This window comes from Lagopus leucura, unplaced genomic scaffold (genome assembly GCF_019238085.1).
Source record: "Lagopus leucura isolate 7727_CA_CO unplaced genomic scaffold, USGS_WTPT01 Super-Scaffold_100060, whole genome shotgun sequence".
In the NCBI taxonomy this organism is placed as follows: domain Eukaryota; kingdom Metazoa; phylum Chordata; class Aves; order Galliformes; family Phasianidae; genus Lagopus; species Lagopus leucura.
This window is the reverse complement of record NW_024962306.1, coordinates 293,361-319,508: the sequence shown is the minus strand read 5'-3', so window position 1 is coordinate 319,508 and position 26,148 is coordinate 293,361. Positions and strand designations below refer to the sequence as shown.

The following is a 26,148-nucleotide window of genomic DNA, read 5'->3' as shown; positions in this document are numbered from 1 at the left end:
ACTCTTGCAAATCTGCAGGGCTCAGCTGGCATATTTATTCATCTGCTGCCTGTTATTAAGACACAAACAGCTGCCTTGCATTTACCTGCCCATTACTAGGTACATTAAGTTCCTAAATATTATGGAAACAAAAGAAATGAACATATCTGCAGGAAAAGGATCTTGAATGCAAGGGAGCAACTTCAAAGTAGTACAGCCACAGTAAGAGCTCCTCCCCACCATGCAAATACAAAACCCAAAGGCTGTCCTTGAGTATTAGCTGTGTATTTCTTGACTAAAGGTACAACCTTCATCCAGAAGCTCACCACAAAATGGCCTGTTCTACCATCTGTACTCTGCTCATTTGTGACTGAGATGGTCCCAGGTGAGCAGTGAGTTAACAGTCAGGGGAAGCTGTGCTGCTGGGCCAGGGGCCACACAAGGTGAGGCATGAACAGGCAGGAGGGCACAGCACTGCCACTCAGGACTGCAAGGCACTTTAATGGCCACTTCTGACTGGACGTCCAGGCCCCAGTGCTCTGCAGAGGGAGATGGAAAACTCACCCAGGGAAAGAAAGGCTGAGGGTTGTGACCCCTTAAGGAGCTTCGGATTTTTCAACATATCAGGTTTGAGCACTTTGGAGATGCTCCTACTCAAACTTTGTAGCAACACTCAGAAGTTACAATAAGCACTTACACACCAAAACCTGCTAGGATGGCAGGGCACAGCAGCTTTTTTTCCTCCCCTTTCTTGAAAGGAAGCCTTTCAGAAGGTCACAGATTTAAGGAGAGGCAGGAGGCATCAGATGACACCACCCAAGAATGCTGGGGTTTAAAAATACAGCATCTCACACAGTTGGGCTTCTGACCCATCTGGTCACCTCCTCCTTTCAGGGCACAGTTAATGTTACTGTGAGGACAACACATGCTGCAGAGAATGCAAGCCACAGACCTCCCAAACACATCTACAGCAACTGTTACTGGAGCTTCTATTTGTATTAGAAGCGACACTGTAACTTCTCCTCACCCTCCCTAAGTCATTCCAGCACAGGTTTTTTAAAGCAAGAAAGAGCAGCTATATGCAACTCCACCCTGCTCCACAGCCCTGCACCAGCAAGCTCGCCATCTGTATTGTGGACTCAGGCAGCTCTCCAACCCAGCTGGCAGAGTAGCAGTGTACAGGAATATTTTATGTTCAAGCTGTTAATTCACTAATAAGCATCAAAACTCTTAAAAACTGTCACCGGTGCCTAGATGAGCTCCTGGGCAGCATCGTGGGGTGACTAAGTATCCATGCTGCCAGCTTGTCTGATACAGCTGGGCAGTGGGCACTCCATCCCATTCCTTCTGTTGCTCATTCTGCCCTGCAGGTCCCACTGCTGTGGCTCCACCTGCACAGCCCTCCCCTACCTGGAGTACTGTGACCAGTTCTGGGCTCCCCACTACAAAAAAGACAGGAATTTCCTGGAAAGAGTTCAGCAGAGGGCCACAAAGATGATGAAGGGCCTGGAGCACCATATCTGAAAACCCACCTTCCATCCCTGCTCCTGCTTCTGTTGTGCTTCCTGCCCACAGTACCATCACATTGCAGCCAACTGCCTGCCTGTGCAGAAAAAGTCAACAAGCAGCTACAGAACAGCCAGCATCATCCTAGACCCACCAAACAAAAAAAAAAAAAACAAAAAACCAACCATGCTACAAGTGTGTGGAATCCCACAGGGACACAGGCTCAGCGTGGCTGTGAAGCTACACTCAGATGCACCGTTCTTCCTTTGCTTTTGCCCAGGGGATGCAGAAGCAGCTGAGAGCACACTGGCATGGAGGCACCTGGGGCTGGGAGAGCAGCAGTGCCACAGCACGGGGTTCACTGCATCACCCAGCGCAGCGTGGCTGCACACCCACACCCACCTCAGCGTGCCAGAGTGCCTGCCCCAAAAAGAACCTGGGCCGTGCCCACGCAGTGACTGTCCGTGCAGAGCAGAAACACACAGAGCTTAGCGCTGAGACCACCAGTCAGTCAGGAGATTAGAGACCGCACTGATCTGCTGCAAAGCAGGAGAGAAAGTGACTGAAGACACCTGGAGCCCTACCTTCCATGAGGAATATCCCTCAGGAACAGCGCTTACTGCAGCCCCATCCCTCCTTTCTTGTACAGGAACACTGCAGTGATCCAGAAGTGATGATTCCTTCACTGAGGAGCTAGAAGAACATTAGTGCAGACCTCCCACTACAGCTTTTATCTGGGGCAGCTTTGACTCAGCAGCCCCAAATGCATTAGGGAGGCCTTGTGAAGAGTGAGAGTTGTGCAGGACCATCCCAGGCCACAGACAGAACAGCCAGAGGCACTTCAAGGAGTGCTGTTCTGAGCTGGCTGCTGTGATGTTACACAGAGCACTGACCATGTTGGAGCCTCTCTGTGTTCAGCATCACTACTGTAACTTTTATATAGAGAGACTAAGGCAGCACACATTAATTAGGGGCACAAATGTGAACCAGACACAAATTATTAGCCAGTGCCACAATGTTGCAGGCTGCTTCCCTTCTCCACTGGGGATGTTAACCTAGCACTGTCAACTTACCTACTGCTACAGGAGCAACTGATGCTCCATGAAATGTCAAGCTGCACTAGTCAGGGTCAGACTATTCTAAGAAGAAATCAGTGAGCATCCTCTGTTCATCCACTGCTATAGCCACTTGTAAGTGAAACAAGAGTAATAGCATTAATCTTCAGTGTTTAAGAAAGCAGATTTTATTAGTTTTTCCTCCAAGCTAGCAGTTTCTAGAATATCCTGCAGAAGTAGGTCCCACAAGCTGATTATGCATCATATCAAATATTCCTCTCCATTTGCCATCACTTTGCTTTAAGCGATAACACACCACTCTCAATCAGAGGATTGCACTGCAGATGCTTTCAACTATGCCACTGTAGGAATCCAGGGAATCTTAACACCTCCTCAAAGTCACACCCAGTCAAAAAACACATGGCTAAAAACCCATACGGGACTGCTTGTTAACCCAAGTCTGTTCCTGCCCATGTCAAAGCTCGACAATTCAGACTTATTTTAGCATCTGCTGACCTCTCAAGTACAAAAAAAAAAAAAAAAAGTAGTAATTCTGAAGCATTTATTCCCATATCAAATGAGGAACACTGCAAGCTTTCAAAGTACAGGCAGTAAGTTGAGCAAGTGCAACAACCCAACTGCTTGTCTGCTAAGAAAGAGGGATTCATCCATCTGGCACATTACCAATAGCTACTCTGCAGTACTTCCCATGTATCTCCTGTTTGGCTGAGTGAACATGCTCCAGTCCCACCATAAATCACAGAATTTCTAGAGCTGGAAGGGACCTTTAAAAGTCATCTAGCCCAACTCCCCTGCAATGCACAAGGACACCACAGCTCCATCAGGTTTCCAAGGGCCCGATCCAGGCTCACCTTAAAGTCTCCAGGGATGAGGCATCCACATTTCTGTGCAACCTGTTCCAGTGCCTCACCACCCTCACTGCAGAAGACTCTTTACTTACATCTAACCTAAATCCATCCTCTTTGATCTTGAAACCCTTCCATCTTGTTCTGTCACCACAGATCCTGCTGAAGAGTCTGTCCTCTTCTTTCCTGTCGCTCCCCTTTAGATACTGACAGGCTGCTCTCAGGTCACCTCACAGCCTTCTCTCCATGCTGCACAGCCCCAGCTCTCTGTCTGTACTTACAGGTGTTCCATCCTGGGATCATTTTTGTGGTTCTTCTCTGGATGCTCTCCAACAGCTCCATCTCTCTGCTGTGCTGAGGACTCCACATCTGGACACAGTACTCCAGGTGGGGTCTCACAGCACAGAGCAGCAGGATTTCCCCCCCCCCCTTGCCCTACTGCCCACACTTCTTCATCCATCCCACTTGTTGTCCAGGACTATTTGCAGCTACAGGAGCATGGCAGAGCCACCCCTAGAGCTTCTGGGCACCCAAGCACATTGCCACTAGCTGGTGCAGGATGTTGGGGGAATTGCAGTCAAGTGTTGTCCCCAGTGCAGCAGTTTTTACCGTACTGTCTTGGTCCCACCAGCAGACAGCTTTAGAATCAGTGGGGATGGGTTGCCATTACTCTAAGTGTGCCATTTAAATGCTGTTCACAGAAGAACCAGCTAAGAGGGTGCTTAGAGTGCTGATGGCAGCCAGCAGCAGCTTGTTATCGCAGTCTGCTGACAGGAACAGGGCTGCACTGGTGACAGCAACATCTCGGTTCTTGTTTGCTCCCCTGGTATAAGTGGGACTCCTCAGGGATGGCTTCACTACCAGGAGCAGCAGTCCTCCAGCCTACCTCAGACAGCAGACAGAACAGGTAGAAACTGTCACCGATGCTGGCGAGAAACCTTGAGGCAAGAGGAGAAATCCTCTGTCACTTTATTCTGCCTCAAGATTTTCTCCACAGCATTCAGCTACTGGGTTCCAAATGTTATCCAGCCTCAGAAGGGGACTTGGTGGCATCTGCTCACACAAGATGAAATTCCAGCTGTTTTAGGCTATGGCAACTATTCAGTGATGCCACCAGAAAAGCAGCAGAGATGGTTTTGCCAGAACATTATGGAAAAAACTCCCCCCACACCCAGAGATGAGGAATTCTTTGTAAGCTCCAAACAAACCACACCCTGTACCCACAGGGGCAGGGAAAGCACATGTGTCAGCAGACAAGCAGACAACAGCACAACAGCCTCCGTGCAAGGGAGATGGGAAAGGCATCAGGCCTGGATACGCTTCTCCCCATGTTTACCTACCCTGAGAAAGTCTAAACATTAGTCAGGAGGGTCTTCTTGCTCAGAAATTTCCTGCCAGGCAGCCAGCACTCAAGATTTACATTGTCAAAGCTATAATCGTCTCAACAGGTTTTAATATTTAGATTCAATTGAAGCCATTTCCTGCCTTAAGAATGTACAAACCAAGATGTGGCAACATTATGCTAATTCTGAAGAATCAAAGTCAAAGTTGCTGGGAAACTTCTGTTAGCTGAAGCACAGGACAAGCTTTCCAGGTTGAGAAAACTATTCCATATTCTAATTCAGTCTAATACAGCATTAGTTAAAAGATACACAACATGAACATGCAGAAAAGGCCTCCTATAATCAGGTTCTCCTTCACCATTAGCATTAAATTTGACAGCAGTTTGCTGCGCCAACCAGAACTGGCAATGCTGCGCACCCCTCATCTGATCTGAGGAGACAAAGTCAGTCCTCAGAGCCACAGCAGGCAATTAAGCAAATATTTCAACCTTCTAATCCTTTTGGATAAGCTATTAGAAAGCTTCTGAAAGCACAGCTGTTATCATCGCTTGGTTTTCAGCATGCTCCTTCATGAACTAACCCATGTTCCAACAAAGCTGCACTTCTTGAGCTCTAACATCCCTTCTCTCTGTCTAGGCACAGAGGAGGCAGACAGACAGCACAGACTGTCTCCAGTGACTTCGCTCACACCGCTCTCCTATAGGCCTAGAGTCCTCAACTGTGATTTCCTAGGAATTTCAAATATCACAAACACTCCCAGGAGAATGCTCTGTTCTCCCACCCTTCCAAAGGGAGGAGGTATCAGGACTAAACTTTCTGGAATGCTTTGTTTGGGAATCAAGGAGACAATGAGACAAAGAAACCACTGTTCCAGGCTCCAAAATGAAAGAGCACAACAAACCTCAGCCACCAACGGAGTCTTCTGCAAGCACGCCAAGCTAACTCTGACCTGAACAGCTTCAAGCCATTAACAAGCTTTGCTTTTTACCAGGGGCTCCAAAACCCCAGGCTCCCATTGCACTGCCTTGAAGAGTCCCTGCAGTCTTTCAATCTGAGCCCAGACCAATGCATTTCAGCCACAAGTACAGGCAGCAGGAGAAAGGCCTGGAGTCATGCATGCAGTACCTGCTCACCCACACCCACGTCAGCCTGGTCCTCCAGCTTGCAGAACTCGCCAGGAAGCACTTTGAAGGCTTGTAACTAGAAAAAGGATGCAAAGGAGAGGCTAACAGTCCTACCACATCAATTTAACAGATTCAGTTACTAGGCAACAAGTCTGAACAACACTTAGTTATGCTGCTTCTCACGCCATCTTGTCTGCCATGGTGTGTTCAGGACTTTGCTCAGCTGCCCCACACTGTTTTCCTGTCTTGAAAGCTACATGCTGCAAGACTTAAGGGCTTCATTTCCCAACATTGCTTTTCCCAGTTTGAGCCCTGTTTTCTGCTTGGGACTTTCTTCCAGTTGACAGACCACCAATTTCTCTCCACACCCTTCAACCCACTTCTTGCACAGCTCCAACTACAAAGCAAACGCTGTCCAGATCACATTCTCAGGAATCTTAGGGCTGTTCCATAGATTATTCAACACATTTGCTGCAGGGACTCCACCTGTAAGGCTGAAACATCAACTAGTAAACCAAGCAAGGTTTCCAGCATTGGTGCTTTGTTTTTCCTAATCTGTCTCACAGCACCAATGGAAGCTGTCAGTCTGGCCCGGTTGGAAGAAGGCAGCAAGCATTGGTTTAGAGTGGCTTAAGGAAGGTAAAGTGAATGAACTTGAGCCGGACAGTTGTGAAGTTGGTCCAGTGGAAGACAGTTTACCAGAAATGCTTTTGGAAGAAATCTCTCTACTCAGCCACAGCTATGCAATCTCACTGGCGTTCCCCTGACTGCCCAGGGCTGCATGAGCCTTCTGGGAAGGCACTGTAAAACCTCCTCCAGCTGCTCTGTCAGAAGAGTTGTAAACAGATGTCAGGAGCTTTCCAGGGAGCATGGAACAGCCTCAAAAGTCTATCCAAAATGCTCCTCTTTCCTATTCGTCTTTAGCTTCCCCTTCCAGCATGTACATCAGTTTCATCAGGGCTGTCTCAGTCATCTGCACTTGTCCCAAGCAGCACAAACATCAGCAGGTTTTTTTCTTCTTTGGTTGTGAAGTCCTGCTCTAAACACATGCAGAAGCCCTTCTGTTAATTACAAAACCACCTAAGCAATAACAGGAGCAGTACAAAGGCAAAAACACAAGACCTGTGGTATTGAGTTTGACACAAGGCGCAAGTCACACACCAAAAATAAGGTAAACAGCTACGGCCCTGCTTCTCATACCAGGGATTTACCAAGTTTGAAGTTCTAGACAGCAGATACAGGTCTTTTTGCAGGGGTCTTCAGGGTCCCAATATGCCAAAGAGCTGTGCCACCAACCCCTTTGGAGAACACCACAGATACTGACAGGCAGGTCTTGGGACTTGTTCACAACAACCCTGTGGTTCCAACTGGCAAAGCTGGAGCATTCAGACAGCTGCTGGAATACAAAGGTAGAGACAACATAAAAGCGTACAGGCCAAGGAGAGTCTTCCTGCAGGAGCTGAGCAAGCTGCACAAACCGCTCCTTGTGGAGACTTCCTCACAAATCAAGGATAAAGACGCTTGCAAGAAAACCACTGTGGATTTCCCTGGCTAAGGAGCTGGCCTTGCAGAAGCACTGGGTGTTGGCCTGACTTTGTCTCACACAGACACCAAAGGGAATGATGACCAGCTCAGTGAACAAAGCCACCTCTCCAGCTCCCTGAAAAGCAGAGCCAGAGCAGACACTCTGAGGACTGCCCAAGGTTGGAACTATTTCTCAGCTTGGCCATTTTCCCCACACTTGGCCAGGGAATAATTACAGGACTAGAGCACATCACTATCTGGCCAGCCACTTCATGCCAATTGTCAAACACCAACGCTGGCTGTAGGATGAAATTCACACTAGTAGCTGCTTACTCTTCCAATGCCAGTATTCTGACGCGAGCTTTCCCCTCAGCTCAGCCTTTGCCCTCTCTAGCTCAAAGGGTTCTCTGAGCACAGAGCTATAACGTAGCTATTACAAGAAAGTCCCCAGTATAGACTGGTACCAGGTCAGGTTCTCTGAGGTTAGTCCAGCAAGTGCTTTCATCTTGTGTCCTTAGAAAACAAGAATTGCTACACAAAAATAATCAAGCTGTCATCATGTAGCCATAGGCCTAGAACACCAGTTTTTAACTTGTAAGTTTGGGTCGAGGTGAGACACAAGAAGCACCTCTGTGAGAGACGGGCACAGCACAAGGGCAGAGGGAGGCTGTCATCATCTCAGGCTGAACCAGGAGCAAACCCCAGGCCAAGCCTTCAGCTCACACTGCAGCACTGTGCCCCCAGTACTCTGACACCACTGCCAGGGGATGGAACACTTGAGTAGCTCAGGTCACTTCTGAGGCCAGTGATATTGGACAGGGAAACATAAGAATCAGTTCTTCTACATTTTCTTATAAAGCACCTTCAAGAAAACATTCAGATTGTTTAGAAAACAAAGCCACACTTTCAGAGGAAGAGATACCAGACACGTTCCTTGCATCAAGGCTGCCAGAAGACCTGGGACATCTGCTAGATTATGACTCACGATACCAATTGTAAGCAACTGAAGACCATAGAGCTCCATCCCTTACGAGAAGGCTGCTCTGAAGTCTCAGTCAGGGTTTAGTTAAAGGTTGGTAAGAAAGGTGTAACTCCACCAGAAGCCCCTCCTCTGCAGGCATTAGTGAGAGAAGTGCTGTCAAGAAGCTGAGGAACTGGAATGCTGGAACTGATCCTATAACAAGAAGTTACAGGCCTGGAGTGTATGCTGCAGAAATTAATTTTCATCCTCACATATACATATATAAAGAATTCACCATGCTGTCAGCTCTGTCACCATACTTCAGTGTGGGAAGAACATCATTTACTCCCTATCAGTCTTTCAAAGGCCAAAAACAACTACAGTGCTTCTGAAATTAATAGTGCTGTGGTAAGTAAAGAGGTGGGAAAGCACCAAATTGGAGGTGGGAAAGCCCTTAGTTTTCAGGTGTCCTGTGTGAGCAGAAGATGGAAACCAATCTGATGACAGCTGGACACTTTCCCACTTGCTCAAGCTGTGGCTGTGATGTTAATCCCCAGCACGTGGGGTTGAGGTGTCTGTCAAATCAACAAGGGTCCAAAAAGCTGCTCCTCTTCAGCAATCAACACATGGGCAGCCTTGGGACCCGCTTTCTCCCACTCCCACCACACACAGGACTGCTATGCTCTGCCTGTTTCATGGGGATCCCAGCACCCAGCTGCAGAGGAATCATCCTCCTGTTGAATGCCAGGGATCACAGAATCACAGAATTGTAGGGGTTGGAAGGGACCTCCTGAGATCATCGAGTCCAACCCCCCTGCCAAAGCAGGTTCCCTACACCAGGTAGCACAGGTAGGCATCCAGGCAGGTCTTGAACATCTCCAGAGAAGGAGACTCCACCACCCCCCTGGGCAGCCTGTTCCAGTGCTCCGTCACCTCACTGTAAAGAAGTTCTTGCGCATGTTTGTGCGGAACTTCCTATGCTCCAGTTTCTGGCCATTTCCCCTTGTCCTGTCTCCACTCACCACTGAAAACAGTCTGGCCTCGCCATTCTGCCCCCCACACCTTAGATATTTATAGACCTGGATCAGGTCCCCTCTCAGTCTCCTTTTCTCAAGGCTGAACAGACCCAGTTCACTCAGCCTTTCCTCATAGGGGAGATGCTCCAGGCCCTTCACCATCTTCGTGGCCCTCCGCTGGACTCTTTCCAAGAGATCCCTGTCTTTTTTGTACTGGGGAGCCCAGAACTGGACGCAGTACTCCAAATGAGGTCTTACCAGGGCAGAGTAGAGGGGGAGGATCACCTCCCTCGACCTGCTGGCCACGCTCTTTTTAATGCACCCCAGTAAGCCATTGGCCTTTTTGGCCACAAGGGCACACTGCTGGCTCATGGCCAACCTGTCATCCACCAGGACACCCAGGTCCCTTTCCGCAGAGCTCCCCTCCAGCAGGTCATCCCCCCAACCTGTACTGGTGCATGGAATTATTCCTCCCCAGATGCAAGACTCTACACTTGCTTTTGTTAAACCTCATCCGGTTTTTTTCTGCCCAGCTCTCCAGCCTATCCAGGTCTTGCTGAATGGCAACACAGCCTTCAGGCGTGTCAGCCAATCCTCCCAACTTCGTATCATCGGCAAACTTGCTGAGGGTGGCCATTATCCCCTCATCAAGGTCATTGATGAAGATGTTGAACAAGACCGGACCCAGCACAGACCCCTGAGGAACACCGCTAGTTACAGGCCTCCAACCGGACTCTGCACCACCAACAATGACCCTCTGTGCTCTGCCAGTCAGCCAGTTCTCAACCCACCTCACTGTCCACTCATCTATTCCACACTTTCTCAGCTTTGTTATAAGGACGTCATGGGGGACAGTATCAAATGCCTTGCTGAAATCAAGGTAGACTACATCCACTGCTCTCCCCCTATCCACCCAGCCAGAGACAACATCATAGAAGGCTACCAGGTTGGTCAAGCACGACCTCCCCCTTGTGAACCCGTGCTGACTACTCCTGATAACCTCCTCTTCTTCCAGTTGTCTGGAGATGACATCCAGTACAAGCTGTTCCATCACACAGCACATCACACAAGATGTGCCAGCACACAGCCAGGAGAGCCCTTCCTGCACCACTGGCTATTCCCTGCTCATTAGGGCTGGTGACTTCAACACAAACAGACCAAGAGTGAATCCCAGCTTCAGGCAGTGCTGTAAAACCGTCCAGTTTCTGGCCAGACTTGCAGAAGATGTAAGATACCCATGAGCTGACAGCAGACAAGCTTCACCCCAACAAGCCCAAATTCCAAGAGACCGAAAACAACGCTGCATTGAAGCACTGATGGGTGAAAGTCCAACCCACCCCTTACAGCAACAGAGATTCAGTTCTTCTATTTTTTCATCTGTAACCAAGATGCACAGCACAGCTGTGGGAACAAAACAGTAACAAGTTATTTGGGATACCGCTCTGTAAATAGATGCGTGGCCAGTTATCTAATTGTGGGAACATTGGAACGAGGTGGCTGCAACAGGGAGCAGCAGAGTACTTGTGGGGTTATTTAACTGCAAGCTTCCAGCAGATTGCATCATCTTCATCAGTAGATTTCCACCACTGCAACATCAGCAACTTATGCTGCAAGACACCTGGAAGAGTTTGTGAAGTAATTCTGGGTGCCATAGGACTGTCCCCTCTAACTGTAGGCACAACCAGGAGGGCAGCTAGAGGAGATAATTCTACTGCAAACTGTTAATTACATTAATTGATTAGATATCTGACTCATCTGCTATCAAGTCCAGCACAACCCGGGCCAGCTCCCTCATCTGGTTCCCATCACAGGGATGCCTTATCCTTGGGGAAAGGGTGTAACAGCAGAAGTGAGTCACCTTACACAGCAGCCTTCACGCTGGGAGAATTTATGCCAGGACATGGTTTGATTTCAACATGATTTGCCTACCTTAGCAGACTTCTTACCAGAAAGTCATTATCTGAACACTTGAAAAAGCTGTCAACTGCTCATATGGGCACCAAGAAAGTGAGCACCTGAGCAACATTAAAGAGAGTGTCTGCCATATAAATTCCCACAGCGAGCATCAGTGCATGTGAGATCTGCAAAAAGGCCAGGAACTGCACTTGTAAGATCTACATAAGCACTGCATTAGATGGGCAGCACAATAGAGAACATGAGCTCAGTCAAGCCACTCTGTCCACTGCAACAAGAGCAGCGTGGCTGCAGACCTAAGGGACAGCAGCCAGAGCTCCAGGCTGGAAGACAAGCAGGGCTATAAAAGCAGTCCAGAGGGTCAAAGCCCTTTCCTACCTACTGCATCCTTATAGTTGCCACCTATTCCCCATCATGCTGTGTGTGACTCCAGTTACCTCTTAAAACATGTCTGGACATCACGTGGCCACAGCCAGCCATGTCACTGGTCTACAGGGATTAACAGTCAGTTCACCAGGTAGAAAAAAAGGTAAATATCCACCTAATATGTGGCTTCTCTCAGCCAGAAAAGAAAGCAGACAGTAATTTGCAATACAATTATTAGCATTCTGTTAATTTAAGTACCACTTTTGCTGACAAGATCAAACATTTGAAAAATAGCACAGCCTCCAAAACCACAGTCCTGCAGGACACGTCTCTGGTATGCTCAGTCTCTCCCCCAGGACTACTCTGTGTGACAGCTTTAGAAACGCTCCCTGTTTGAAGGAGAGAGTTCACATGCTGTGGCAGTGCAGAAGGAAATAACTAGATCCAGCCCTTCCACACATTTTGAATGAGCAGGAAGGTTTTGCACAAAAACATCATGCACTCAAGCTCTGGGGATGCTGAGCTGCCTAGGCATATAGCACTATTTCTGGAAGACGCAGTAAAAAAAAAAAAACAACACCAAACCTCCCTGGAAGGTCCAGTAGCATCACTCACCAAGCTAACAGCTCCTGAATGGATAAACTGAAGTCTAAGGACCCTGACCTGTTCTCTCTTGGCTTCCTTCTGCAGCGATGTTCAAAGCCAGAGCAGGATTTAAGGAAAGTGTTTGACACGGTGACAATCTGCACAGTGACTGGATTTCTCACTTGATTAGAGTGCTACTTCTTTCCTCAGAAGCCACATTCCAGGACATTCCACCCTCTCCTTGTCCAGCCAGGTACCAGGAGCAGCCACCTCCCTGCACACACAGCACTCAGTACTGAGTAAGAGCACGGGAAGATGACAGCATTTAAAGCTAGAGATGGGCTTGGTTAGGCAAATTGTGCTATTCTCAAACCCAGAATGTTATTAGTGCAAACTCTCAGTAGTCTGACTAACTAGAGAATATATTTTTTTTAAATCAGAATGAGCAAACTTGCCTCAGGCTTCAGCTCTTGCGCATTAGAGGCAAAAAGCTTCGGGATATTAAAAGTTCTGACACATCCTTTGATCTCACATGTAGAATATGTATGCTCTATGCATTACTACTCATTTCTGTTAGGTACACATGTGAGAGCAATGACATGGAACAATTGCTTCTGAAATTTTAAAGCAAATGCGCAGTCTGACTTATCACCTCGGACAACCAACCCCCAGCTTATGAGGTCCCCTGCCATCCTGAACATTCAGACCCTTCACAGAAAGGGAAGCTGACCTGTTGGCTCTCTGAAGGTGCCGGAGAAGGGAAAGGTGGCAAACAGAACTCAGGAGTGAAACAGAAAGCAAAGTGTGAAACTGGAGGGTGACACTTCAAAGAGCCCACAAACAAAGCTAAGTAAAAGTTTCCCTACGAGATTACGGCCTCCCATCGACCCCTTTTCCATCCCAGTTGTACTTACAGCTGGTGGGTTCCACAGACAAGTCCACAAAGTGTAATACTATGGTGAGCAATGGGTGCAAGGTAAGAAATATGTACGTGGTAGGGAAACAGGGAGAATTCAGCTACCACAGCATAGAGCATGGGCACAGCTGGGACCGCAGCACTCAGAGCAGCCTGTACCAGGGACCTGGGGAAAAGCAGCCCCGCTTCCCATGCCTTGGTGCCTGCTGGATTAAGGAGTACCAGCCCCAGTGTATCAACAAGCATCCCACTTTCCTGAGTATTTAACAATGCCAGAGAAATCGGACCTAATCAGAGATTTCTTACCATGGAAAGAAAAAAAATCACTCCTTTGTTCTGTCAGAGGGATTTTACCATAAAGCCAGTTACAAAAACTACTCATACACCTGATCTGGAAGAGGAAAAAATGTACTCTACCTTTAGTTTTTAATTAAAGACAGAACCAAGTACAAACTGTGCAGAGACAGATCTCACATACGTACAAGCTGCACTGCTGAGCACACAAAGTTCTGTAGATCCTGCTGGACTACTTCCTTCCTACATTCGTGACTGTACATACATAGAAACCTTAGCTCTGACCCTCAGCACTGCACACCACAGGCCAACAGCACCAGCTCACCAGGCTGTGAACAGCCATCAGCACCCCTGGCCACAGACTGCCCAGCCCTGCCCGTGACACCAGGCACGCTCCGCCAGCACGGCCAGAAGCTGTCACAGTCAATCAGATCAGAGCTGAGCCCAGCATGAATCAGCTGCTGCATGGATCAACAGGCTCAGAGAACCTCAGTGCTGGAGACCAAACAGCAGCCACAGGCCCTTCAAATTAAGGCTACTAATAGCTCAAAACAACTCTGTGCAGTAAGTAGACTAAACATACAACACGGGCTCCTCCGGCATATATTCTCCAGGAAAATGACAAAGATACGGAAAATCTGGACAAAGACTCAACAAGAGTTTTGCAGCTTATGGGGACAGGTGATGCAGGAGGTTATGCTGCCTGCAGCCAGGCCTGCAGGTTTTCAGACTTGCTTCTTCCAGCCCCACAGAGGCTTTGGAACCAGGCAGGCTCAGCAGCACTGAGGCAGACTGGCAGTTCAGCTTCCAGCAGCAGACCATACCACGCAGCAGAGCCACCAGTACTGTTCACCCATTCTGTCCTTACCCTTATTCTGTATCCACCCCATCCTATCCTTACTCACCACTGCATTGTGGTTTGGGCAGCAAGCAAATACCACTGATACAACTGATTCACATCCTTGAAGTGTGTCATTACTGGCTAGACCAGGAAAACTTCAAGATTGAAACAGCACAGTACTAACTACCCCTGCCTCCTTCATGCCTGCCCTGCACATGACACCTTACTGTAAGCAGCGCTCAATGCAGGTAGAAAGATCCCAGGAAGAACAAACCTGGGCTCAGTAGTTATTTCCCCTTTGGTGAGGGACTGGAAAAGAGCAGATAAGGCTCTTTTACGATTCGCTTATAGGCAGAGGGAAGGACTTCATTATCTCACGTCACTCACTGGCCAGCTGTTACCAAGCAGTGAAGAGACAACACAAAACCTAAGGCCTACCCTACCACTCTGAAGCATGGCGGCTTAACCTGGGACTTTCAGATGTGCTTAAATGACTCCCCTTTTAGCCATCTTCTGAAAAGCATCTGACAGCTCTGCATCATCTGCTTTTCTCTACAAGCTTGCTTTGAGCACAAATCCATACCTTGTCAACCTCCACCTCCATGGGATGTCTGCAGACACTGTTCAGCTTTGACCACTGCTGCTACAGATCAGGCAGCTCTAGTGCAGAAGACTTTATCAGAGATCGCACAAGATGACTTGATTCTCATCTCCAGGCCCTGGCTTGCAGCATGATCTGCTGACTTGCAATCTGAACAAACATTTGGTGTCACAACCCTTAACCAATTGCTGCTGAAAGAATGCCTGAAACTTCAGTGCTGGAAAGATGCCCAAACTTGTAGCAATTTTCACTATGTTGACTTTCAGACAGGAACCCTGTTTTCCTTGATACATGAGATACATTTTGCAGGGTCATCCTGCAAAAGATGCCAGTAGCCCACTATTCCCTCTTAAACCTGGAAACTGCTTACCATCCCATGGGCAATCATCTTGCCAAACGTCTTTTTAAACTTATCTGAGTGGCAGATACGTGCCCTTATGTCTGCATTTCAGGGAACACAGCAGAACACATCAACTTGCAGAATATTAACTCATTTCTGGCCCTACCCTGAAGTGCTTAGGCAACCTTGGCTGGCATCTCAGTTTTTCCTCCTGCAGTACATCAGTTGGTTTACATGCCAGCCAATCCAGCCTGGCATGTAACATTTGAGAAAACTGCAAGTATACTGAGCAGAAAGGGTTTGGCACGGGGGAGGAAGAAATCACAGAAGGCAAACACAAGTTAAAGTATCTGAAGTCCAAGGTGGGCAGCATAGACCTGCCACCAGGAACAGAGGAGAGGCTGGAGCACTGGTGTCTCTGCCTTTCCTGCCAGCCCCTTGCTCTCCAAAGCAGCACAACGCTGACCTAGTTTTCCTTTGGCTGTGTGACAGCAGCCATGGAGGAACATATCACGAAGTACGCAACACAGATTTGTCACTCGTGAGAGCTGCTCCTCTTCTGTCTGTTCCAGAGCTGGATGAAGCCCTTTTCCACTGGCAGAAGTTACCTGCTGCATAGACAGGGAAAGAAGAGCTTCCAAGCTGCCTCTTCAAGGATCACAACATCAGTCAGGCACTTCATATTTTTGAAAGATGGGAATACAAAGCAGCCTCTATCACATATTCCAAGCTGACTACGTATAATGGATTACTGAGAACTCAGCAGTGGAAGTTATCTAGTGGTCAGATTATCTGATGTGTATTTGGTATTCAAGTGTGCCAGAAGTCATCGCTGGCATAGGAACAAAGCAGCTGAGAATATTAGATCATGGACTCATCCACAGGTAACTCCCTAGGGCAGAAACGGGTTTGGAGGATAAGGTACACCACGCATAGCCTTGTTCTGAAGGAACAACCCATTTCTTAGCCACTCGATCACATAATAGAGGAATTTGTTGGGATAACTGCTCAGACAAGACCACATGTAATAAATAAAAAAAACCCAGCCTTTAATGGAAATCTCTAAATACTTTGGTATTCGCTCTTTTGCTGTATATAAGGGAAACTGTCTTATCCTTCCCAGAGATGAGGTAGCTTTCCATTCCACACACACAACTGGATAAAAACACAGACTCACAGACTAGGCATAATTACAGAAGAGCTATTAACATTTTTTCCTGAATGACATCTGCCTGCAAACTTTGGTCTTGAACAATTTTAATCTTAGGTATTTTAGCATCCATTCCCTCCTAGTGCAACAGTTCCTCCAGATCAGTTTTTTTTTTTAGTCAGGTATCCTCAGTAAAGCTGCTCACAGCCAGCAGGCCAGACCCAGCCTATGTCAGGTGGGAACACCCCTACCCTTTTCAGCTTGTAACCAAGCTAGCCAGACAGCTAGCTGCAGTATGATCAACCACTACAAATTAACGTGACATCAAATGCATTTGGCCTATTGGCCACATCCCCCCCTCCCTCCATGAAGGGTTCTTACAAGGTTCCAGACAGACCCTGTGAAGGACATTGCCTTTGTGCTCTATAGCCTTTCATCTTAAAGGCCAGCAATTCAGGAAGTAAATGAGAAAAAGGCATCTGTCAGCAACATGGTTGAAAAACAGTTTTGATCCCTTCAGGAAAACAGCCAGAAATTTCTCATTCTGAAAAAGTCAGCTTGTTTTAGCTTCCATCTTACATGAAATTGTATCCCTTTGGTCTAAACACAAGGCAGATTAAAACAAGCAAAGCACAAGGGAGAAGATGTACTACTGTGCTTGCCAAGCAAGTACCAGCCCTGAGTGCTTAAAGCCCAGAACAGCCCAAAGAACTGCTACAGCTGCAGTGCTCGAGGTCCCTGCGCACAGCAGATGAGCACCCCAGTCTCATCCCAGAGCTCCAGGCACAGCCCATGGACAGGGAAATCCACAACACAAAGAGAGAAGTTACTGGCAGCGTGCTTCTGTGGCAGCAGCGACGAGGCCCCTTTTCAACGATGAAAAATAAAAAAATAGCTATCTGCTTGCCAGCTCAAGCACCAAAAATAGAGTCCTGCTTTCCGCTAGCCAAGAGGAGACTATTTAATATTTGAGGAGGCTCAAGACAGTGTACTGTGCCACGTGCTCAGACAGCCTGACAGCTTACAGCAAATGGATAAAGCTAGGGACAAACGCGTGCAGGACTTTGCAGAAACCAGAACACATTCTCAAACATTGTCTTAGCAATGATGAGTCACGGCATTCCAGGAAATGAGATGCAAGTTCCCAGCATTTTGGCAAAAGACAGAATTAAGCTATGAAAGAAGCCCGATTCTCTCCTACACTGCCGTCTCCACTGAGCTCACGCAGGACATACAAGTCAAATCCTGCCGGCCTTCATGAGCTCACTGTGTAGCAGCACCCTGCTACCCCTCGGTGCACTGAAGTAATGCCACAATGGAAAGAAACTGCTGTCTCAGAAGTGATGGAAAGCTACTGAGACCCCTAAAGTCACTCTGACCGGCACACCAGCATTTTGGACTGACATCAGAGCTATGCAGACAAGCTCAGGGTACCTGTTACCCAGCCCAGACCCACCACAGCACCACTGGAATGCAGCCGAGTGGGTACTTGGGTTTTGGCATCACAAACATTTGTTAACAGAGCTCGAGTGAAGTAGCACTGTGATAGCTGGAGATTTTGGGCTTCCTGCCATATTATTATTATTCTTACAGTATGCTCAACACAACAGACATACTGATGAACAACTTTTAGAAAGCAGTCATATTACCTCTTCCATCGTGTCTCTCCCGAAGCAACAGCAGCCCGGCCCTGTTTAAAAGCTGTGTATCATTCCCAAGTTCTATCCAGCTCTCCTCCCACCTATTGACTGCTGGGGCGAGGGTGAACACTAACAACTGCCTCCCAGCCACTTGTCAGTGATGCCATAGCATGTGACATCACGATCGTCTCCACGGCAACAGAGCAACACAACGGAATCAGAGCAGGAGGAGGCCAATTAGAACCAGAAAGCTCTTTTGTGGTTGGAGCCATAGTAATTGACAGAAATGAGAGAAGCTGTTAGAGAAAGCATGTCTCTCCAACAAAGAAAATCTTTCTTTTAGTTTGCCAGGTGAACCCAAAACCCCCCAACCAAGGCTATAAATAAGAAGCCCTTGTAGACTGGAAGATCCATGATATCATTAGCACCTTTCCCAGTTTTAAGAATGCTGAGCACAGCCTGGCTCAGAGATACCATTTTTCCCCTCTTCCCTCACACTGAGTTCCCCTTTCCATTGTAGCCTGCCCACACGCTTCGGAGGCTTCTCAGCCCATTATTCCTCAGCAAATCTTCTCAAGTGCCTTTCAGCTGGTTATAATTAGCACACACATGTGGGGGCAACACAAAAGAAACCAACCCAAGGTTGCCAACCCATGCAGTGAATCACGACAGCTAAGACTAACTTCAAGGATGGCACAGCCCTGGGATTTGAAATGGCTGCGAAAGAGATTTGCACCTTCTAGGCATCTATGTTACATTGCTTTCAGCTTCCAAAGCAGTAAGAGACACACAGAACCAATCTCCACTACTGTAAGTGGATGCGCTCCCAGCAAAGCCAAAAGAATTTAAGTCAGGGAAGATTCCCTAACTGATCTCCACTCCCTCTTACAGCATATGCTGACCAGGAAAAACTTATTGCTACTGGGGAGCCCTTGGGACAGAATGTCAGTTTGCAGTGTGCCACAGTTGGGCTTTAAGTCACAGGCTCCTCTACTTGTCTATAAATTCAGCCAGCCACATTTCTCAGGTAGCCCAAACACTGCAGCAAGTTACATGCTTGGTTTAGAGGCAGCAAGCTTGAAGGTGCAAGCTACAGGACAAAGGCTAGCTGGAGTGAGAACATCTGCACCCAACACAGCAGCTGGAGCACAGCAATACTGACCATGCTCACCACCAGCAGTGGCTAAGCCTTCTAGGATAACACTGCACTGAGCAGACCTACTCTGTTCCTGTGTGATTCAGTGGGAAGGAGATGCCTGTCACCCTTGGCAGGAAAAACAGTGTGCAGTCCTAGCACAGGCTGACTTGTGGCATGCAGAGGCTGGGCAGTCATCAGGATGGCAGCTGTTTTGTGATAAGGCACAGCTGGCAAAAACTGAGTCAGTTTAAAGTGATGCTGAAAAATCATCACATCATAAGAATTATCATAAAACACACTGAACAGGTACCCTTAACAACTACAGCAGAAGTATAAATCCACCACCCAAGCGAGCTGCTGTACACAACACTTACCAGCTCCTACCTCAGCTTGGTGACATCACTTCACATGAAGAAGCCCGAGTCAAGGCCTTAACAGCAACCCATGTCACTGACATTAAAACAAGCTGTCCTGTGATACTTCCAGGTCTTAGTCTGCCACCTGCCACCTGCAGACACCATTGGCTCAAGCTGCAGAGGAACACAAACCTGCATGCTTCCACCTGCAGGATAGCCTCTGAGGGGCACCACATTTCATAAACCACTGCTTTACCCCTCCAGAACAGTTACTTCATTCTTCAGTATGGCTTCAGTGTTGCTGGCACACAAATTCACTCAGCAGAGCTGCGACCACATTTGCTGGCTGTGAGAACAACTGCCATCACCCATACCCAACCACGTTCGCTAGGAGATCAAGAGCTAGAAGAGAGCAGAACGCGTGATTTAGTGTGAGCCAGACCTTGCTGCAGTGGAAAGACATTACCAACAAAAGGGAAGAATCTGAGAGAAATGGAAACAATATTTGGAGATAACCAGCCTCTGAAGTTATTTTGAGAGCTGCCTCTCCCAGCAGCCTAAATATTCAAAGACTTTAAAAAACAGGGGAAAAAAAAAAAAAAAAAAAAAAATCAAAGGTAAGCACACAAATAGCCAGAAGAAAGCAGACAGCATTTCAAAGTTTGCTGCTGTCACAACACCAGCAGCATAAATGGCTGGCCCCATTCTGTCCTGACAGGAGGAGAGAAGCTCAGCTCAAAGCACAGCACTCTGAAGAGGCAAGGCAACAGACACACATCTATGTCACCCTGGACAGGTAAGGAAGGGGTTCCCCTGCGCAGCCAGCAGCCTTCTCTCCAGGTGAGCCAAATGACCCAAGCACAATAGCAGCAGGGTGGGGGCCAGGTTGTGGCTGCCACTGGTCAGGGGAGGCTGCCCCAGCTCCGCACCTTGCCCTGGGCCTCCTGCAAATGGGCTGCAGTCAGAAAGCCACATCCTGCTGCGGCCCCAGCCCTGCTGACACGGACACCTGGCCTGGGCAGGGAGCGTGCAGGGCAGCACTGTGCATCCCCACCTCCCCAGGGAGGGCCAATGCAGCAACCACTGATGCCCTCACACTGGCGCACCTGCTGGCAGCCACGAGCTGCTCCCAGGCAGTAGGGCCCCCAGCCCTCACACCACTACTGCTCAGCAGGCTGGATGCTTGCACTTAAAAATGACCTGGCTCCCTTTTTTTTTTTTCTCCTAAATCTGATGCCTTGCTTTGATTCAAGGAATATCTTCTGCAAGAGTAGAACTGCACCAGTCTGCATCAGCAGCCTCCTCTCAGCAATATAGAGCTTTTTGGAGCACTTGTCTCTAGTATGCAAGTTAACAGAGAAGTGATAAAGGCTAAAGTATGGCATAACATCACTATTAGCAATGGCAGCCAACAGAACGCCCTAAAAGATTGCCCTAAAAGATTTCCGTGTGTCAGTGAGATGCAAACATTGGAGCCTGGTGCCAACTGCAAATCCAAGGCCAACAGCAGCAGCACTGTGGCTGAGGCAGTAGGCTGCAGGTTACACCTCTGCACTGCCTGCTACTTGGGATTTCCCACCTCAAGGCCTTTCTCTTGGCACACTGCAAACTGAAAGATCACTAAAATTCAACGGTTTCAGATCCCAGCAGCTACTTTGTCCAACACCACAGCTCTGGATGCACAAGCACTGCCTGTCACTCTTCTCCCAAGTGACCAGGACAAGGAGCTGCTCAGGCACTCAGGGAAGAAGTGCCCTGCCCTGAGTCACCAGCACCTTCTTCCCAAAGCTGCCCTCTCCCAGGACAGTCACTCCACACACTGTGTGGGGCTGGGCCATTACACCAGCTGCCGGGAGCTCGCTTCGCTCTGACCAGCAGTGCTAAGAGGCATAAACCTGAGCCCAGGGTTGTTCCTAGAGTGGCAGGTCAAGCAAGAAAGCGCTGGTAGTCTTTCAATACAGAGCACAAAAACCTGGAAAAGTTCCTGGACAAAACCATTGTGACTCGAGACCCCATGTTTAGGCAAACTGAGGGACTGAGAAAAGCCTCAGGGTTCAAACAAGAGAAGGCTTCCTAACAAAACAGGGACCAAAGCAACCTTCCAGGCAGCAGGGAGAGCAGCTGCACAGCAGTGTGCTGGCACCCAGGCTGCTCTGATGCACGCTGCCCTGGCAGAAGCAGACCCAGTAGCCAGGCAGCAGGGCGGCTCCTCACCAGCACCTTCAGAGGAGAGCTCACAAACCCCACAACTCTGCCATGCCTGGGACATTTCCTCAAGCTTCAGACATCAGTAGTTACCTTATTCATAAGGCTTAGGAGAGATGGAATATCCACGCTGTAATTTCTCACTTTTGAGTCTGAATGGAATGCAACCATAGATATTCCCACCCTGGCTAGGAAGTCTGGGATCATCTGCAGCTCAGTAACACCTCACGTGGGCTACATTCAGTTAGAACCTCAATTGCTCCCAGAATATAAAAAAAATAATGCAAATAACTTCCTCAAAAGTTTGACTAACCTCAAGACAACAATTCCCATTGAAAATTCCCTTCTATCAATTTTTAAATACCTCTCAGCTTTCATTAAGTGTCACCTGCACTGTGACAGCATCAGTAGGAAGTCATACTCAACTTCTAGTCTTTGCTTTAATTTTACACTCTGACAGGCTCACACAACTAAGAATTTACCTTTGAAACACTCATCACTGGAGTTTCTTGGTCAGCCTCAAACTGGAGGCACAACACAGTAACTTAAGCTTTGATCTCTTACAATTAGGCTTAAAAGAAAAGATCACTGAAATGAAACCTGAACTTCTTAATGAAGAGTGTTAAATAGGATGTGCAAGACAGACAGTCAGCATGTCCTTCATGTAAATATTAGAGGTAATTTAAATTTATGTATCCTTATACTATTTCTCTTCAAGCACTGCTGTCTGATGGAGCAAGCTACGTCCCGTTTCTGGTAAGTCCACTGCAAAGAGACTTTAAAATCTTTGTTGGTGTTGCGAGAAGAGGTGACAAGCTTAACCCCTGGGACCCTGTATGCCAATGAGGAGCATCAAGTTCCTGCATGCACCCTCTGCTTAGGGGGAGCAGCAGTGTGCAGGCTGCGGCACTTCAACTCATGCAGGTGTCAGGCATCCCTCCTGCACCTGGTATGCTTACATGGGGATTTCACATTGTGAGACCAAGCAAGGGGCCTGGCAGGGCAGGAGGAAATCCAAACTTGTTATCTTCCTCCAGAGTACCCAAACACTGCAAGGACAAATTCAGGGAGACCTGGCAGAAGGCAGCCAGAGTCTTATCTCCAACAGAAGTTGGAAGAACCTCCAGAAGGAATTTCACTTACTCTCCTGGGTAGAAAAAGGCATGTTGAGTGCAATTCCCTCTCCAGCCCTGTCCAGCAGTCACCTGCTCAAGTTTCAGACCTTCAGTGAAGACCAGCAGCTCAGAGAGCAACAACACAGTGCTGCATTCAATTCCCTACATAAGCTCACTGTTAAACAGCGCTGGGTCAATCTGTCCTTCCCCCACTCGCATGTTCCAGGTGACTATACCAGCATATCCCGAGATAAACTTCCCCACTGCATTCCTGCTTCAGTACCACCTGCAGGTGAGGACCATCACCCCAGGGCTGCTCCTCACCTACCCCAGACAGTGACTGTCAGCCCATCCTGCAGTACGGAACCACTGGTACTGCCCTATCCTGGGGCAGAGATGCAGAGGGCTGAGCTGAGGCCCAAACTTCAGTTCTGGAGTAATCACTCCCTTCACCTACTGCTCCTCCAGGGAAGGAAAGGTTCACTCAGCATGCTCATCTGCACCAAGTGCCCAACAATTCATTAATGCTGCAAAAGGAATTGACACAGACAGCACCAGCGTGCCTGCTCTCTCACCAACAAGCACAGCTGCAAATAGTTTTGACTTCCGCTCAGTTAAGGACAATTTACTTCCAACACTCCAGCACTGCTGTCCCCTCACTGCACCACGAGGTGCAGAGCAGGAGCGGAGGATCAGCACCTTCTGGGAGCTGTACCAGAGGGACCCAAGTTCACTGCTACTGTCCCAAGTCTCAGTACAGCCTTCACTTGATCCAATAGCCTGAACACTAATCTCCTTCCAAAGCAAACCACAGTTATACTTAGTATTTCTCCCTTTCCTTTTTAAATCTGCTCTGACAGAAAAAACAGTGACAACTTTCCACTGCAGATATTAAAGTGGATCTTTCTTGAACAAGGCCACCCGCCTGCACAGCCTTAATCCTTCCAGCTCACATATGTTACTGTAACTTGCACTGCGCTGAATCCAATTATGCCTCCTCAATCCATTAAAAACATTTGAGGCTGTTTTGCAGGTTGCACAGAGCACCACTGAGGCCCTGCAAATGGACACAGAGAGCACCTCTAGGCCCAGCAAGTAGTTATCTTCCAGCCGCGAGGAGCTGGGCTCCAACAGCACACATCCATGCAGGACACAAATAATGAGTTGGTTCTTGTGAGTGCTCAGCAGTTATTAGTTCTCTATTAAAAGCACAAAGAGCTCAGAGCTCACGGAGCACCAGGTCTCTATGCACAGCACAGCAGGTTGGAGCTTGGAGCAGCAGGTGAAAAACCCTGAGCTAAGCAGTCAGAAGAGCCCATGGAACCTGATGTGCACGTGCAGATCTGGCAGCTGAGCTCCCAACTGCTGACCCACCCACAGCTGCAAAGGCCAAGGCAGCTCAGCCAGCAGCTGACTGCCTGCTCCACAGCCGGGGCCACACCACAGGCACAGCCCAGCGCACCTTGCAGTGCGCCTGTTGGACCTGGAGCTGTGAGGGCTGCACGACTCCAACTCCCTCCCCCCATATTTTCACTACCCTCCAGACTGCAAATCCACAATGACAACTCTGAGGCCCGCAGTGTGGACGCATCTCTGCTACACAGAGAAGTCAGGTACCACCCTGAAGAGCTCTACAGCACTGTATCTTAACAAAGAATGTGCTTCTAGGTTCTCCGTGCCTCCAACACCTGTCCAACACACATGTCCTCCTGACTACCACTGCAGAATACACGCACACAAATTACCTTCTGGATGTGAGCCCTGGTTGCAGACACTTTCCCCACACACTGACAGCAGCCTGACCTCCTCCCAGCACCCGCTGCAGGAACAGGCACCAAGCAGACCCCACAGAACCAAGTCCGCCGACTGGCACAAACTGGCAATCTGGCTCATTATCATTCCACATGGTTGGCCTTATTTTTAGGATCCAATGCAACATGGAGTAGGATTTTTTTTTATTTTTATCTCTTAACTGGGGAGTTACAGCCTAGGAGCCAGAGATCCTGATTTCATTCCTGACTCAGATACACATTTCCCAGGGTCAAGGTCCATATTCTCACAGAATAAGTGAAATGGGTTCTGGAAATAATGCTCTTCTTTGAGCCGTTCAATAAAGGCTGCAGTAGAAACTAAGAGTTACAGTCACTCAGAACTCTAGATGTGAAACCCACCCAGCCTTGACACCACACTGCCTCCAGAGCTATGTTTGCTGCTCTGTTGTGAAGCACCCAGCCTAAGGCAGGAGCCCTGGAGGAGGACACAGCACCAGGCAGCCCCAGCCGAGACCTGGCCTCGTCCCAGGCCAAAGCAGCACTTCCCAACAGAGAATGCCAGCCTGGCACACCGCTGAGCGCCAGCCTTTAGCAGCAACAGGCACGGAAAGCTTCAGCCTTCGGCACCCAGACAACACCCTTCCTCAGCGGGAGGCAGAGCCCCACCGGCTCCCTGAAAAGGATCAGCAGCACATCAGGAAGCGCGCGATCCAGAAAAACGCTATTTCGCTTCCTTCGGCATCGAGGGGCCGCTCGACGGGCCTAAGCGGCGACCCGGGGCGGCCGGCCGCTGACCCCCCGCGACCCCGGACGGCTGATGGGAGCGCGGCACGGCCCGACCGCCCGGCGCTGCCGTTCCTCCCCGCCCGCCGCAGTCCCGCTCCCGCGGGGAAGCTCAATAGCAAGCGAGACCCGGGGCCGCACCTCCCGCTCCCACGAGAAGCGTCCCTCGCCCTCTGCCGAGCAGCGGCACGGCACGGCACGGCCGGGAGCGGAGCGAGACTCGGCCGGGAGCCCCGGAGCAGCGAAGAGCCAAGCGGGGGAGAAAGGAAGCGGGGCGGGCGAGGCGCGGCGTAGCCCCGGGGGCGGCGACCGGGGCAGGGAGCGGCGGCAAGCGGAGCAGACGGGGAGCGGCGGCCGCCGCGGAGCCATGCAGGGCCCGGCCCGCCCGCCCGCCGCGCCCCGGGCACTCACATTGCTTCAGGAGCTCCAGACACAAAGCCATGGGAGACACAAAGGAGGGGCGGAGGGGACCGGAGAGACGGGGAGGCGCGGGGCGGGGGCGCTCGGCCCGGCCCCACCGAGGGGAGCCGCGGGGCCGCTCGGCGCGGAGAACCGGCCCGGCGGCGGGAGGAAGGGCGGGCGCCAAGCGGGCCGCAGGCTCGGACCGCGCTCACTGCTCCTGCGGCCGGCGAGACAAGGGAGGAGACGCGCACCGCCAGCGCCGCACTCACCGCGCCCGCCCGCCGCTCCGGCTGCGCGCTGCGGGCGGGGCCGCGCCTTAAAGCCGCGGACCGCCCCGCGCGTCACCGCCCGCACCC

The 26,148-nt window shown here is 49.4% G+C and overlaps 1 protein-coding gene across 3 annotated transcripts in view; it reads right to left on the bottom strand.

Annotated features, from left to right (window-relative positions):
* The window catches only part of DLGAP4 (DLG associated protein 4), a 132,560-nt gene that overhangs the window by 14,718 nt on the left and 91,694 nt on the right, over positions 1-26,148 (bottom strand). Inside the window, exon 1 of one of the 3 annotated variants that reach the window (XM_042886651.1) lies at positions 25,802-25,900. The exons of the other annotated variants lie outside the window; for them this stretch is intronic. Coding sequence (XP_042742585.1) covers positions 25,802-25,832 — 31 coding nt within the window. The 5' untranslated portion in view covers positions 25,833-25,900. Of the gene's footprint in view, positions 1-25,801; positions 25,901-26,148 lie in introns of those variants that run through there. 3 annotated transcript variants of the gene reach the window in all.